General features: G+C 66.3%; 2 protein-coding genes across 6 annotated transcripts in view; one reads left to right on the top strand and one right to left on the bottom strand.

Annotated features, from left to right (window-relative positions):
• Positions 1 to 574: 574 nt before the first annotated feature.
• KRTCAP2 (keratinocyte associated protein 2) overlaps positions 575 to 13,080 on the bottom strand; it is a 45,613-nt gene continuing 33,107 nt past the window's right edge. The window contains exons 1-6 of one of the 4 annotated variants that reach the window (XM_051773313.1): positions 12,725 to 12,728; positions 4,065 to 4,088; positions 2,624 to 2,778; positions 2,151 to 2,214; positions 1,866 to 1,932; positions 575 to 779 (exon numbers count right to left, since the gene is read on the bottom strand). In XM_051773313.1, the coding sequence (XP_051629273.1) occupies positions 659 to 779; positions 1,866 to 1,932; positions 2,151 to 2,214; positions 2,624 to 2,778; positions 4,065 to 4,068 (411 nt within the window). In that variant the 5' untranslated portion in view covers positions 4,069 to 4,088; positions 12,725 to 12,728 and the 3' untranslated portion in view covers positions 575 to 658. Of the gene's footprint in view, positions 780 to 1,865; positions 1,933 to 2,150; positions 2,215 to 2,623; positions 2,779 to 4,064; positions 4,182 to 4,495; positions 4,501 to 12,724; positions 12,729 to 13,080 lie in introns of those variants that run through there. The other 3 variants (XM_051773312.1, XM_051773314.1, XM_051773311.1) reach the window with 3 other exon arrangements.
• On the top strand, positions 4,593 to 13,028 carry TRIM46 (tripartite motif containing 46). 2 transcript variants are annotated; one of them, XM_051773292.1, is made up of 10 exons: positions 4,593 to 4,742; positions 6,297 to 6,552; positions 7,332 to 7,675; positions 8,202 to 8,345; positions 8,480 to 8,575; positions 8,699 to 8,952; positions 9,049 to 9,170; positions 11,013 to 11,312; positions 11,399 to 11,696; positions 11,835 to 13,028. In XM_051773292.1, exons 1-10 carry the CDS (start codon positions 4,680 to 4,682, stop codon positions 12,208 to 12,210), a joined length of 2,253 nt encoding a protein of 750 aa, XP_051629252.1. In that variant the 5' UTR covers positions 4,593 to 4,679; the 3' UTR covers positions 12,211 to 13,028. The 2 variants fall into 2 exon arrangements, with proteins under 2 accessions (XP_051629252.1, XP_051629253.1); XM_051773293.1 differs by lacking the exon at positions 11,399 to 11,696 and having other exon boundaries at positions 4,601 to 4,742; positions 11,835 to 12,158.

Here is a 13,080-nt window from a genome sequence, read left to right on the forward strand (position 1 = left end):
CCGCCGGGAGCTGTAGTTCCAGGGCCGGGCGCTGCAGTGCCGGGGCGCCCCCTGCCGGCGGGGCGGGGAAGGAGACGACACCCCCGGGACCCCCGGCGGGACCCCCGCCCCGGCCCCGCTCCCGGAGCCGCAGGAAGCGCCGGGCTTTGTCGGCCGCGGCCGGGGCCACAGGAAGCATCTGGTTTCCTCCGCATCCGGCCGCGGGGCCCGCCGTGGGAGCAGGTCCTGCCGGCCGTCCCACGGCCGCCGTTCCCACCCCCCCCCACCTCACTTTGAGGGCTGCCCTGGTGACCCCCGCGGTGTGCTGGGGATGGACCTGTGATGCCCTGCCAAGCCTCGGCTGTGCCAGCACAGGGGTTTGGAGCCCTAAGCCCTGGCACCCCAACAGACCCCCGCCTGCTCCAGCCCCTGCTCCAACCTGCCTGGCTCCACTGGGATGCTCCTTCCTTGCAGGTCCAGGCAGATTCCCCCCCTGCCCACCCCCAGAACCCACCCCAAGCTCCAGGGCTGCTCCAGCAGGGCACAGGACCCGGGGCTGGGAGCTGGTGGAGGAGCCAAACCCACGACAAGAACCTACAAAGAAATGGCTTTATTGGGTGGGGGCGAGTCCCGGAGTGGCCACGGGGAGGGGGCTGCCCCGGGAAGGGGCACCAGGACGTCAATTCCTCTTCCTGCCCTTGCCCACGGCCTTGGCGGGGGCAGCGACGGGCGCTGCAGACTGGTAGAGGGTGGAGGAGATCTTGTTGATGTAGTAGAGGCCGACCATGGAGAAGATGAGGCTGCGAGGGAAGAAGGGAAGAGGCTGCTCAGCTGCCGGGGGCAGGAACACGCCAGGGTCACCCAATGCCTTCCCTGGGATCCCACTGTGCTGCTCTTCCTAAACACCTTCCCTGGGATCCCCCTCCTCTGCCCTTCCTAAACACCTTCCCTGGGATCCCCCTCCTCTGCCCTTCCTAAACACCTTCCCTGGGATCCCCCTCCTCTGCCCTTCCTAAACACCTTCCCTGGGATCCCCCTCCTCTGCCCTTCCTAAACACCTTCCCTGGGATCCCCCTCCTCTGCCCTTCCTAAACACCTTCCCTGGGATCCCCCTCCTCTGCCCTTCAAAAAATGTTCCCCTTAGATCTCACTGTGCTGCTCTTCCTAAACCAACACTTTTTCCTTGGATTCCACTCTCCTGCCCTTCAAAAAACACATTCCCCTTGGATCTCGCTCTCCTGCTCCTTCCTAAACACTTTCCTCTTGGATCTCACTCCCCTGCTCCTTCCTAAACAGCTTCCTCTTGGATCTCACTCTCCTGCCCTTCAAAAAACACCTTCCCCTTGGATCTCACTCCCCTGCTCCTTCCTAAACAGCTTCCTCTTGGATCTCACTCCCCTGCCCTTCTGAAACACCTTCCTCTTGGATCTCACTCCCCTGCCCTTCCTAAACACCTTCCCCTTGGATCTCACTCCCCTGCCCTTCCTAAACCAGCACTTTCCCCTTGCATCCCACTCTCCTGCCCTTCGAAAAACACCTTCCCCTTGGATCTCACTCCCCTGCCCTTTCTCAACCAACACCTTCCTATTGGATCCCACTCTCCTCCCCTTCTGAAACACCTTCCCCTTGGATTCCCCTGTGCTGCCCTTCCTAAGCACATTCCCCTCGTAGGCCACTCTGCTCCTCCCAAACACTTTTCCCTTGGATCCCACTCTCCTGCCCTTCTGAAACACCCTCCCCTCACGTCCCACCGTGCCGTCGTTCTCACCGGTCCCCGGGGGTCCCTGGCAGCCCTTCCCAGTGCCCTGCTCCCCTCCCAGAGCCCTCCGTGACCCCTCAGGGTCCCTCCAGCTGCTCCCCACCCTCTGAAGCAGCTCTGGACGTACCAGGTGGTCACACAGACCCGGTGGATGAGGCCAGAGGCGAACAGGGCCAGCAACAGGCAGGTGAGGACTGCGGAGAACCAGGAGAGACACAACGCTGCTGCACTGCCCCAGGTGCTGGGGGGGCCCCAGCTGCCACAAACCCCCCCACAGCCCAGGAAAAGCTCAGGGGGAGCTCCCAGGATTCCAGGGCAGGGCTGGGACCCTCCATTCCCACCACTGGAGCACAACCACCCCCCTCACAGGCCTTTGGACACCGATGTGTTCCCACTCCCCCACAGCACTTACTCTCGGGGAATATTTTGGCCTGGAATCCCTTCCCGAAGATGAGGTTCTCCAGGTTGTTGAAGGCCTGGGCATGGGGGTTAAGGGGCAGAACAGGGACCTGCTGTGCTCCCGAGCCTGCTCCCATCCCCTTTCCTCCCTGCCCTGACCCCCACAGCCCTGCTCCTGGCCCTCCTCCCCTGTCCCCTGTCCCTACCCCCTTAGTGCAGCTCCCAGCCCCCTGATTCAGTGCCCTGGCCCCAGCCCCACTCCCAGCCCCCTGATTTGGTGCCCTGACCCCCCTCCCCACCAGCCCTGTCCCTGTCCCCTATCCACTCCCAGCCCCATGATTTGGTGCCCTGACCCCCCTCCCCACCAGCCCTGTCCCTGTCCCCCAGCCCCATGATTTGGTGCCCTGATCCCCTCCCCACCAGCCCTGTCCCTGTCCCCCAGCCCCACTCCCGGTCCCCATTCCCAGAGCCCCCCCCCAGGGATACAGTGAGGGAGCAGACGAAGAGAGCTGAGCCCAGCAGCCCCCCCTGGATGGTGAGCCACTCGGTGGAGGCGAGCTGCCGGCTGTACATCTGCATCCCGGCGAAGAGCAGCAGGGACAGCAGCGACGACAGCGCCAGGGACGTGCCCGTGCCTACGGCTGTGCCCGGGGCCGGCTCAGCACCGGGACCAGGGCTGGACCCTCGGGGCTGAGCCCACCCTGCAGCCACAGGGCTGCCCTGTGCCCCCTGCCCCCATTACCCCCCCATTGTCCCCCCTTCCCCTACTTCCCCCTGCCCAGTTATCCCCCCAACCCTACTCCCCCACTGCCCCTGTTCCACATGGTATTCCCCCTACTCCCCGTTACCCCTCCCACCCTTGTTACCCCTCCTTTCCCCGTTACTCACATGCCCTTTCTCACCCCCCTTGCCCTGGTTACCCCTGTTATGCCCAGCCCCCGTTACCCATGGTGCTCCTCGTTACTCCTCCTTTCCCTATCACCCCCATTATTCCCTATTTCCCCCTACCCATTTCCCCTCCAGCCCCATTCCACCCTGCCCTGTTCCACATGCCACCTCCCTACCCCTGTTACCACCCCTTCCTCACTCCCCACGTTACTTTTCCTGCCCCGCTTGCCCCATTTCTCCCCCAACCCCATTCTACCCTGCCCCTCTCCACACACTGCCCTCCCTACACCCCAATGCTCCTCCCACCCTCGTTATCCCCCTCACCCCCATTATCCCCTGTTCCCTCATCTCCCCCTGTGCAGTCACCCCCACGCCCGTTACCCCCCATTTCCCCAACGCCCCATTTCCCCCCGCTCCCATTCCCCTCCTACCGCCGTTACCCCCCCCAGCTCCCGTTACCCCCCTGCCCCGTTACACCCCCCTTGCCCCCGTTACCCCCAGCCCCCATTACCCACGGCGCTTCCTGCTACCCCTCCTTTCCCCATCACCCCCATTACCCCCCTTCCCCTATTTCCCCCTGCCCAGTTACCCCCAACCCTCCCATTACCCCCTATTCCCAACTGCCCCATTCATTTCCCCCCTTTACCCCCCAGCCCCCGTTAATCCCGTTACCCACCTGCCCCATTGCCCCCATTACTCACGTCACCCTTCGCGCCCCCCCGCCCCCGTTACCCCCAGCCCCCATCACCCCCGTTACCCCATTGCCCCGTTACCCCATTGCCCCCGTTACCCCATTGCCCCGTTACCCCCGGCCCCCATCACCCCCGTTACCCCATCACCCCCGTTACCCCATCACCCCCGTTACCCCATTGCCCCGTTACCCCCGGCCCCCCTCATCCCCGTTACCCCATTGCCCCGTTACCCCCCGGCCCCCATTACCCCCGCTTCCCCACTCCCTCCATTATCCCCGCTCCACCACCCACCCTACCCGCTCCCCTTCACCCCCAGTATCCCATTATCCCGTCTTTCCCCCCCTCACCCATTGTCCCCCCGTCCCGTCCCGGTGCCGGTGCCGGAACCGCGCGCATGCGCACTGCGCAGGGACACGGCAGCACCACGGGAGAGGCGGCTCTGCGCATGCGCGGGCCGCCCCTCCCCTCCCGGTGGCGGGCGCGGCGCTCGGGGGGCCCCCCCCGGTGGCCGTTACCGGTACTGCAGCTCCCCCGCCGTCCGGGGCGCCCCCTGGCGGCGGGGAGCGGCGCTGCGGGACCCCCGGCACCGGCACCGGGACCCCCGGCGGGAGCCCCCCCGCTGCCACCCCCGGTGCTGTCCCCGGTATTACCCCCGGTACCAAACCATCCCGCCCGCACCCCACCCGCCCCAAGGCGCCGCTCCGCGAGCCGCGCCGCCCTCCTCGCGCTGCCGGCGGGGGATGCCCGTCGGTGCGGCGGGAGCATCCCCGGTGCCACCTCCCGGTGCCGCCGCCCCCCTGTGCCGCCGGGCCGAGCATGCGCGCCACCGCCGTCCCCCCTCCCTCCTGTCCGTCCCTCCCTCCCTCCCTCCCCGGCTCCGCCGCTCCCTGCAACGCACCGGGGCGATCGCGGCCGCCGCTGCTGCCGCCGCCGCCGCGGGCACGGGCGCGGGGAGCGGAACCATGGCCGAGGGCGAGGACCTGCAGACCTTCACCTCCATCATGGACGCGCTCGTCCGCATCAGCGTGAGCGCCCGCGGCGGCGGAGGATGGGGGGTGGCGGGGGGAGGACCAGGGTCCCCCCGGTACCGGGTCGCCGTGGCAACGCGGGGTGGGGGGGCGATGCCCTTGAGGGGTGGGCGGGCGGCGGACCCGCAGCCCGGTTCACCGCAGCGAACCCCCGGGGAGGGTCGGATCCGGGCTCCCCGCCCGCACCGAGCTACGGCCGAGCCGGGAGCACCCGGAGCACCGGGGGTGGGGGGGGGTTGACCCCATCCCGGCCCCCATCCTGGTTCCCAGCCTAGTCCTGGCGCTGGTCCCAGTGCCGGGCCCAATCCGGGCTCTGCTGCGGGCCCAATCCCGGATCCCATCCCAGATGCCATCCCTATCCCAGATCCCATCTGCATCCTGGATCCCATCCCCATCCTGATCCCCATCCCAGGTCCCAGCCCCATCCCGGTCCCCAGCACCATCCCAACCCTCAGCCCCAGCCCATCCTCATCCCAGCCCCGGGCTCCATCCCAGCATCCATCCCAGCCCTCATCCTGGCACTGGTCCCGGTGCTGGTCCTCATCTCCATCCCAGCCCCAGTCTCCATCTCCGTCTCAGCCCTGGGCCCCATCCTGGTGCTGATCCCAGTGGTGGTCTCCATTCCCATCCCAGTGCCAGTCCTGATCCTGACCCGATCCAGGCCCTGCTCTGGGCCCAGTCCCAACCCCAATCCCATCCCAGCCCTGGGCCCCATCCTGGCTCTGGTCCCAGTGCTGTTCCTGATCCCGACCAAGCTGCTGGTCCCAGGCCTGATCCTGGCTGTGATGCTGGACCCAGTCCTCATCCCCACCCCAGCCCTGGTCCTGATACTGGTCCTGGCTCTGGTGCTGTTCCCAAGCCCGATCCTGACCCTGCTGTGATCTCAGCCTCAGCCCGCAACCCCAGCCCAGCCCTGGTCCCAGTGCTGCTCCTGATCCTGACCATGCTGCTGGTCCCAGGCCTGATCCTGGCCATGATGTTGGTCCTGGTCCTGGTGCCGGTGCCAGCCTCAGTCCTGGTCCTGGTGTGGCCTCAGTTCCCAACCCCAGCCCAGCCCTGGGCCACGTCCTGATGCTGGCCCCAGTGCCAGTCCTGATACTGGTCCCAGGCCTGATCCTGGCCTTGATGTTAATCCTGGTCCTGATGCTGATCCTGGCTCTGATCCTGGTCCCGGCCCTGATCCCGGCCCTGATGCTTATCCTGACCCTGATGGTGCTGGCCCCAGCCCTGCCCCTGCCCCTGGTGCTGGTCCTAGCCCCGATCCTGGTCCAGGCCCCGGTGCCAGTCCCAACCCTGATCCTGGCCCTGATGCTGATCCTGGCCCTGATGCTGATCCTGGCCCTAATGCTGATCCCAGCCCTGGTGCTGATCCTGGCCCTGGTGCTGATCCCAGCCCTGATCCTGGCCCAGGTGCTGATCCTGGCCTGATGTTGATCCCAGCTCTAATGCTGATCCCAGCCCTGGTGCTGATCCCAGCCCTGGTGCTGATCCCAGCCCTGGTGCCAGCCCTGTTCCATGGGCAGTGGGCGACGCTCCCCTCTCTGCCCTCAGACCAGCATGAAGAACATGGAGCGGGAGCTGGTGTGCCCGGTGTGCAAGGAGATGTACAAGCAGCCGCTGGCACTGCCCTGCACCCACAACGTGTGCCACGTGTGTGCCAGCGAGGTGCTGCTGCAGCACGGCCACCTCTGCTGCGACCCCACCTCCGAGCCCACCTCGCCCGCCGCCACCCCCTCCACCCGCAGCCCCCGCCTGGGCCGCAGGGCCGTCCCCAAACCCGACCGCCTGGACCGCCTCCTCAAGTCAGGTGGGGCTGGAGGGCACGGCAGAGGGGACAGGGACGGCACGGGGCACCGGGGTGGATGGAGGGGAGGGGCATGGATGGAGGGAACGGGGACAGGGATGGGTGGAGGGGACAAGGATGGCTGGGGGGGACGGGGATGGCTGGAGGGGATGGGCACAGTAGAGTGGACAGGGACAACAGAGGGGAAGGGGATGGCTGGAGAGGACAGGGACGGCTGGAGGGGGTGGGGACAGCTGGAGAGGAGGGCAGATGAGACACCAGAGGTACAACAGAGGGCACAGTAATGGCTGGAGAAGAGGGGAATGGCCAGAGGGGATGGGGACAGCAGGAGGGAATGGGGACAGGCATGGCTGGAGGGGTTGGGGGTGGCCGAAGGGGATTGAGGTGGCTGGAGGGGATAGGGATGGTTGGAGGGGTTGGGGATGGAGACAGCTAGAGGGGATGGCAGAAGAGACAGGAACAACAGAGGGCACAGGCATGGCTGGAGAAGAGAGGAGTGGCTGGAGGGGACGAGGACAGCTGGAGGGAGCAGGGACAGGCATGGCTGGAAGGGATGGGGGTGGCTGGAGGGGAGGAGGATGGCTGGAGAAGGGACAGCATAGCTGGAGGGCAGAGGGACAGGGGTGGCTGGAGGGGATGTGGGCGGGTGAAGGAGTTGGGGACAGGGATGGCTGGAGGGCCTGGGGATGGGGACAACTGGAAGGGATGGGGACAGGGAGGGCACCCTGGGCTACCCTTGGAAGGGCCCCCACTGACACCCCCTCCTCTCCTCCCTCCCGTAGGCTTCGGCACCTACCCGGGGCGCAAGCGGGGGGCTGTGCACCCCCAGACCGTCAGCTTCCCGTGCCCGGCCTGCCAGCGGGACGTGGACCTGGGGGAGAGGGGCCTGGGCAGCCTGTTCCGCAACCTGACGCTGGAGCGGGTGGTGGAGCGGTACCGGCAGACCATCAACATCAGCGCGGCCATCATGTGCCAGTTCTGCAAGCCCCCGCAGCTGGAGGCCACCAAGGGCTGCACCGAGTGCAAGTCCAGCTTCTGCAACGAGTGCTTCAAGCTCTACCACCCCTGGGGCACCCAGAAAGCCCAGCACGAGCCCACGCCCCCCACCCTCACCTTCCGCCCCAAGGTACGGCCTCCCCTGCGGGTCCTCCTTCCCCCACGGGGGGATTAAGGCTGAGGGAATTGGGATTAAGGCTGAGAGAACTGGGATTGTTCAGCCTGGAGAAGGGAAGGCTTTGGGGTGACCTAATTGTAGCCTTCCAGTACCTGAAGGGAAGTTGCAGGAAAGATGGGGTAAAACTATTTAGGAGAGTCTGGAGCGACAGGACACGGGGGGATGGGTTCAAATCGAAGGAGAGTAGGTTTAGATTAGATATTAGGAAAAAATTCTTTACTGTGAGGGTGGTGAGGCCCTGGCACAGGTTGCCCAGAGAAGCTGTGGCTGCCCCATCCCTGGAAGTGTCCAAGGCCAGGTTGGACGGGGCTTGGAGCAACCTGGGCTAGTGGAAGGTTGGAACGAGATGATGTTCAAGGTCCCCTTCCAACCCAAACCATTCCATGATTCTGTGATTCTATGACTTGGAAGTGCAGGGGTGGTATCCTGTGGGGGAGGGGGTTGCAGAGCCCCTCTGAGCCCCACTGTGCCCGTGCAGGGGCTGATGTGCCCAGAGCACAAGGAGGAGGTGACTCACTACTGCAAGACCTGCCAGCGGCTCGTGTGCCAGCTCTGCCGCGTGCGCCGCACCCACACCAGCCACAAGATCACCCCGGTGCTCAGCGCCTACCAGGCCCTCAGGGTAAGGGCTGCTGGGGCAGACTGGGCTTTGGCTGTGAATTGGGGGCACCACAGAGCCCTGGTGCAGGGGGGGGCAAGGTGGAGGTGGGGGGCTGCTGACACCTCACCTCACCTCACCTCACCACCTTCCTGCAGGAGAAGCTGACGAAGAGCCTCGCCTACATCCTGAGCAGCCAGGACACGGTGCAGACCCAGATTGCCGAGCTAGAGGAGACAGTGAAGCACACAGAGGTGAGGGGGGAAGGTGCCTGCCTGGCCCTGAGCTGTCCCTAGGCAGGGGTGGCACGGCCAGCCCGATCCCCTCCAGTCCCAGGCTGTGCCACACGCTGACCCTGCCGTGCCCGTGCCTGGCAGGTGAATGGCTCGCAGGCCAAGGAGGAGGTGTCACAGATGATCCAGGCGCTCTGTGCCATGCTGGAGGAGAAGAGGGCCACCCTGCTGCAGGCCATCGAGGAGTGCCAGCAGGAGCGGCTGGCCAGCCTGCACGGCCAGATCCGGGAGCACCAGGCCATGCTGGAGAACTCGGGCATGGTGGGCTACGCCCAGGAGGTGCTGAAGGAGACTGACCACCCCTGCTTTGTCCAGGCTGCCAAGCAGCTGCACAACAGGTACCAGGCTGTGGGCACGGGGCTGCCGGGGGGGGTCAGGACACTCTGGTGCCCATGGTGCCCCCCCCCAAACATTCCCACTCTCTGGCACTGCAGGATCCTCAGGGCCACCGACTCGCTGCAGAGCTTCCGCCCTGCAGCCACAGCCTCCTTCAGCCACTTCCAGCTGGACGTCAGCAGGGAGCTGAAGCTGCTCACCGACCTGGCCTTCATCCGAGGTAAAGGCAGCGGGACCCGGGCACCGGCTGTGCCCCGTGCGGAGGCGCAGCCCCCGCGGGCAGAGCGGTTCCCTGCCCGCCTCGGAGCCGCAGCTCGGCCTCGGCCGCCGCCCAGGGCCGCGCTCGGGCAGGCGCTCGCGGATCTGCCGGTGCCCCCTCCCCGTCAGGGACGGCCCCCCCGCCCCAGCAGCCCCCAAAAAAGATCCCCGCCCTGCCCTGTGCCAGAGCAGACAGGCAGGGCCGTGGTGCCAGGTGAGGGCAGCAGGAGTGCCGGTGGGTGAGTACGGAGCTGCCCCGCTGCCGGGCAGGCGCTTCCCGCAGGGCAGGAGCCGCGTGGCCCTGCCGGACCCCTGGCGACACGTTTCAGACCTGCTTCTACCTCTCTTTGTTTATAGGCTGCGGCCGCTGCCGAGGCATCACCGAAGTAACTGAGGCAAGTCACACCCCTGCCCTAGAGCCGCCCCGCTCTCTCTTCCCATCCCTCCATCCCTCCATCCCGTTCCCACCCTGGCCCTGCTCCGCCACCATCCTCCATGCCCGTCCTGCCCGCAGGCGCTGGCAGCCGGTGGCTCTGCCTCCTCCATCTGCTGCCGCTCCTCCTGCCCTCCCACCCTCTCCTCGCCCCATTTCCATCCCCCTCCTCGCCCCATTTCCATCCCCCTCTCGCCCCATTTCCGTCCCACTCCTTACTCCATTTCTGCCCCCTTGTTACCCCATTTCCATTCCCCTCTTGCCCCATTTCCATCCCACTCCTTACTCCATTTCTGCCCCCTCGTTGCCCCATTTCTGCCCCCTCGTTACCTCATATCCATTCCCCTCTTGCCCCATTTCCATCCCCTCATGCCCTATTTCCATCCCTTCCCATTTCTGTCCCACTCTCACCTCACTGCTGTCCAATTCACCACCCAATTTTCTGCCCCTTCTCACCTCATTTCCATTTCCCTTTTGCCCCATTTCCATCCCCTCCTCACCTCATTTCCACCATCACTTGCCCCATTTCCACCCCATCCTTGCCCTATCCCCCCCACCTCACCCCATTTCTGCCCCATCCTCACCCCATTACTATCTCCTTCCTTGCCCTGTTTCCATTCCTCGCTCCATTTCCATCCCCCCTCTTCCCATTCTGTTCCCATCCTCCTCTTCCCCCATTTCCATCCCCTTCCTCACCCTATTTCTGTTCCCCTCTTGTGCCATTTCCACCCCATCCTTGCCCCATTTCTGCCCCATCCTCACCCCATTTCCTTTCCCCCTCACTCCATTCCTGTCCCCTTCCTTTCTCCATTTCCATCCCTCTCCTTGCTCCATTCCCATCCCCCTTCTTGCCCCATTTGTCTCCCTCTCACCCCATTTCCGTTTCTGTCTGCACCCCATTTCCACCCCATCCTTGCCCCATTTCTGCCCCATCCTCCCCCTATTTCTATTCCCCTTCTATCCCTATTTCCATCCGACTCTCACCCCATTTCTGTCCCTCTCTTTGCCCAGTTTCCACCCCCCTCCTCATCCCATTTTCTTCCCCCTCCATTCCCATCCCCATCCCCTATCACCCACCATCCCCATCTCTTCCTCCTCTTCTCTCTCTCTCTCTCTCTCTCTCTCTCCTCCCTCCCGACTTGCACTCGGCCTGTCTGGTCCCTGGAGCCCCACAGCAGCAGCTCCTCTGTCTCCCCGACTCTCGCTCTCCTCCGGTGCCGACACACGGTCTCCGCAGTCAGACCCCCCTTAGACTCCGCTGGTTGTGCGTCCGTCCGTCCGTCCGGAATGCCCCCGTCCCTGCGTCCGGCCGCCTCCCCGCCCGCGGTGGGGGGGATGCTGCCTGATGCCCGCCGGTGCCTCTCCCCGCAGCGCCCGAGGCCCCCGTCATCGACACGCAGCGCACCTACACCTACGACCAGATCTTCCTGTGCTGGCGGCTGCCGCAGCACTCGCCGCCCGCCTGGCACTACACAGTGGAGTTCCGCAAGACCGACGCCAAGGCCAAGGGGCTGAAGCTGTGGCAGCGGCGGGAGGAGGTGCGCGGCACCTGCGCCCTCGTCGAGTACCTGGACACCGACAGCGTCTACGTGCTGCGGGTGAAGGGCTACAACAAGGCGGGCTTCGGGGAGTACAGCGAGGACATCTACCTGCACACGCCGCCCGCCCCGGGTGAGCGGGGCCGGGGGGTTCGGAGCACCCGCAGAGCGCCCCGGGGTGTCACCCCGCTCACCCTCCTCCTCCTCTCCTCCCCGCAGTCCTCAACTTCTTCCTGGACAACCGCTGGGGCTTCAACCGGGACCGGCTGGCCATCAGCAAGGACCAGCGCGCGGTGCGCAGCGTCCCCGGCATCCCCATGCTCTTCGCCGCCGAGCGCCTGATGACCAGCTGCCACCTCTCCATCGACCTGGTCATCGGCGACGTGGCCATCACCCAGGGCAAGAGCTACTGGGCCTGCTGCGTGGACCCCAGCTCCTACCTGGTGAAGGTGGGCGTGGGGCTGGAGAGCAAGCTGCAGGAGTGGTTCCAGGTGCCGCAGGACGTGGTGAGCCCCAGGTGAGCGGGGCGGTGAACGGGGGGCAGGGAGGGTCCTCTGCCTGTTCCTGCCTCCACAGCAGGCGCTGGGTTGGGGGGGGGAGCTCCGTCCCGTCCCGTGTGTGTCGGTGTCAGGACTCACCTGTCCTCCTGCTGCAGGTACGACCCCGACAGCGGCCACGACAGCGGGGCCGAGGACACGACGGTGGAGGCGCCGCCACCCTACGCCTTCCTCACCATCGGCATGGGCAAGATCCTGCTGTCGCACGGCTCGGCGCTCACCTCCCGCGACCCCAACGGCTGCACCGTGCCCCTGCCCCCCCGCATCGGCATCTGCCTGGACTACGAGCAGGGCAAGGTGAGCTTCTACGACGCCGTGTCCTTCCGCGAGCTCTGGGAGTGCGGCGTGGACTGCTCGGGGCCCGTCTGCCCCGCCTTCTGCTTCATCGGGGGCGGGGCCCTGCACCTCCAGGAGCTGGTGGCCAACAAGCAGGAGCGGAAAGTGACCATCGGGGGCTTCCCCAAGCTGGACTGAGCCGTGCCCGCGCTCCCCGCGCGCCCCCGGCTGTGCCCCCCCGGGAGCTCCGGGGCCGGGGGGACAGGGAGCAGAGCACAGGGTGGGCAGTCCCGGCCCTGCCGCTGCTGGGGACAGGCCAGGTGTTTGTTTCGTGGGATGGGGGGGGACGGGGACAGCTCTGCCGTCCCCTCCTCGCCCTGTCTGCCTGCCCCTCGCCCCAGCTCGGCCCCAGGCTGCTCTGGGCTGGGGCTGCGGGCAGGGCTGGCAGAGGGTCAGCCCCAGAGACGGGTCAGGGAGGGGGACGGGGCTGCGCAGGGAGGGGGGAGGCAGGTGACAGTGGGGGTGACGGTGGAGGGGAGAGGCTGGGCGCTGGCTGGGGTGGGGGAGGCAGCCGGGGTAGGGGAGAGGGCGGGGGGGAGACGGGGCTGGAACAAAGTGTGAAGACGTTTTGTAAAATGGCTCGTTTTCAATGCGGCTCATCCGGCCGGGCACGGCCCCCGGCCACAGCCACCGAGGGGTCCCTCCCGTGGGCTCCCGGTGCCCCCTCTCTGCCCTGTCCTTGGGCAGCCATGTGCCTGGCCAGCCCTGCCTGTGCCCTGCCTGCACGTACTCCGAGGGCCACGCTTGGCCCCCGTTACACCGCTCGGTGCCAAACCGCACCCGGCCGGGGCGGGCTGGGGCCGCGGGGTCCGGATCCGACCCGCCCAGGGGAGCCCCACGCGCCGCGGGGGCCGTGCTGGCAGCTCCCGTGCCGGGATCTGTCCGAGCTGCTGTCGTTTCTCCTGGGTTCTGTTACAACAATCGCTGTATTTTCATGGTTTCCTACAATAAACTGCGATGCCAGACTCCTCGGGAGCCTCCCTGCCGTGGAGGGCAGCTGTGGGGCAG

The sequence above is a fragment of the Manacus candei genome, unplaced genomic scaffold, assembly GCF_025592945.1.
Source record: "Manacus candei isolate 608988 ecotype Guabito, Panama unplaced genomic scaffold, ASM2559294v1 h1tg000166l, whole genome shotgun sequence".
Classification (NCBI taxonomy): Eukaryota; Metazoa; Chordata; class Aves; order Passeriformes; family Pipridae; genus Manacus; species Manacus candei.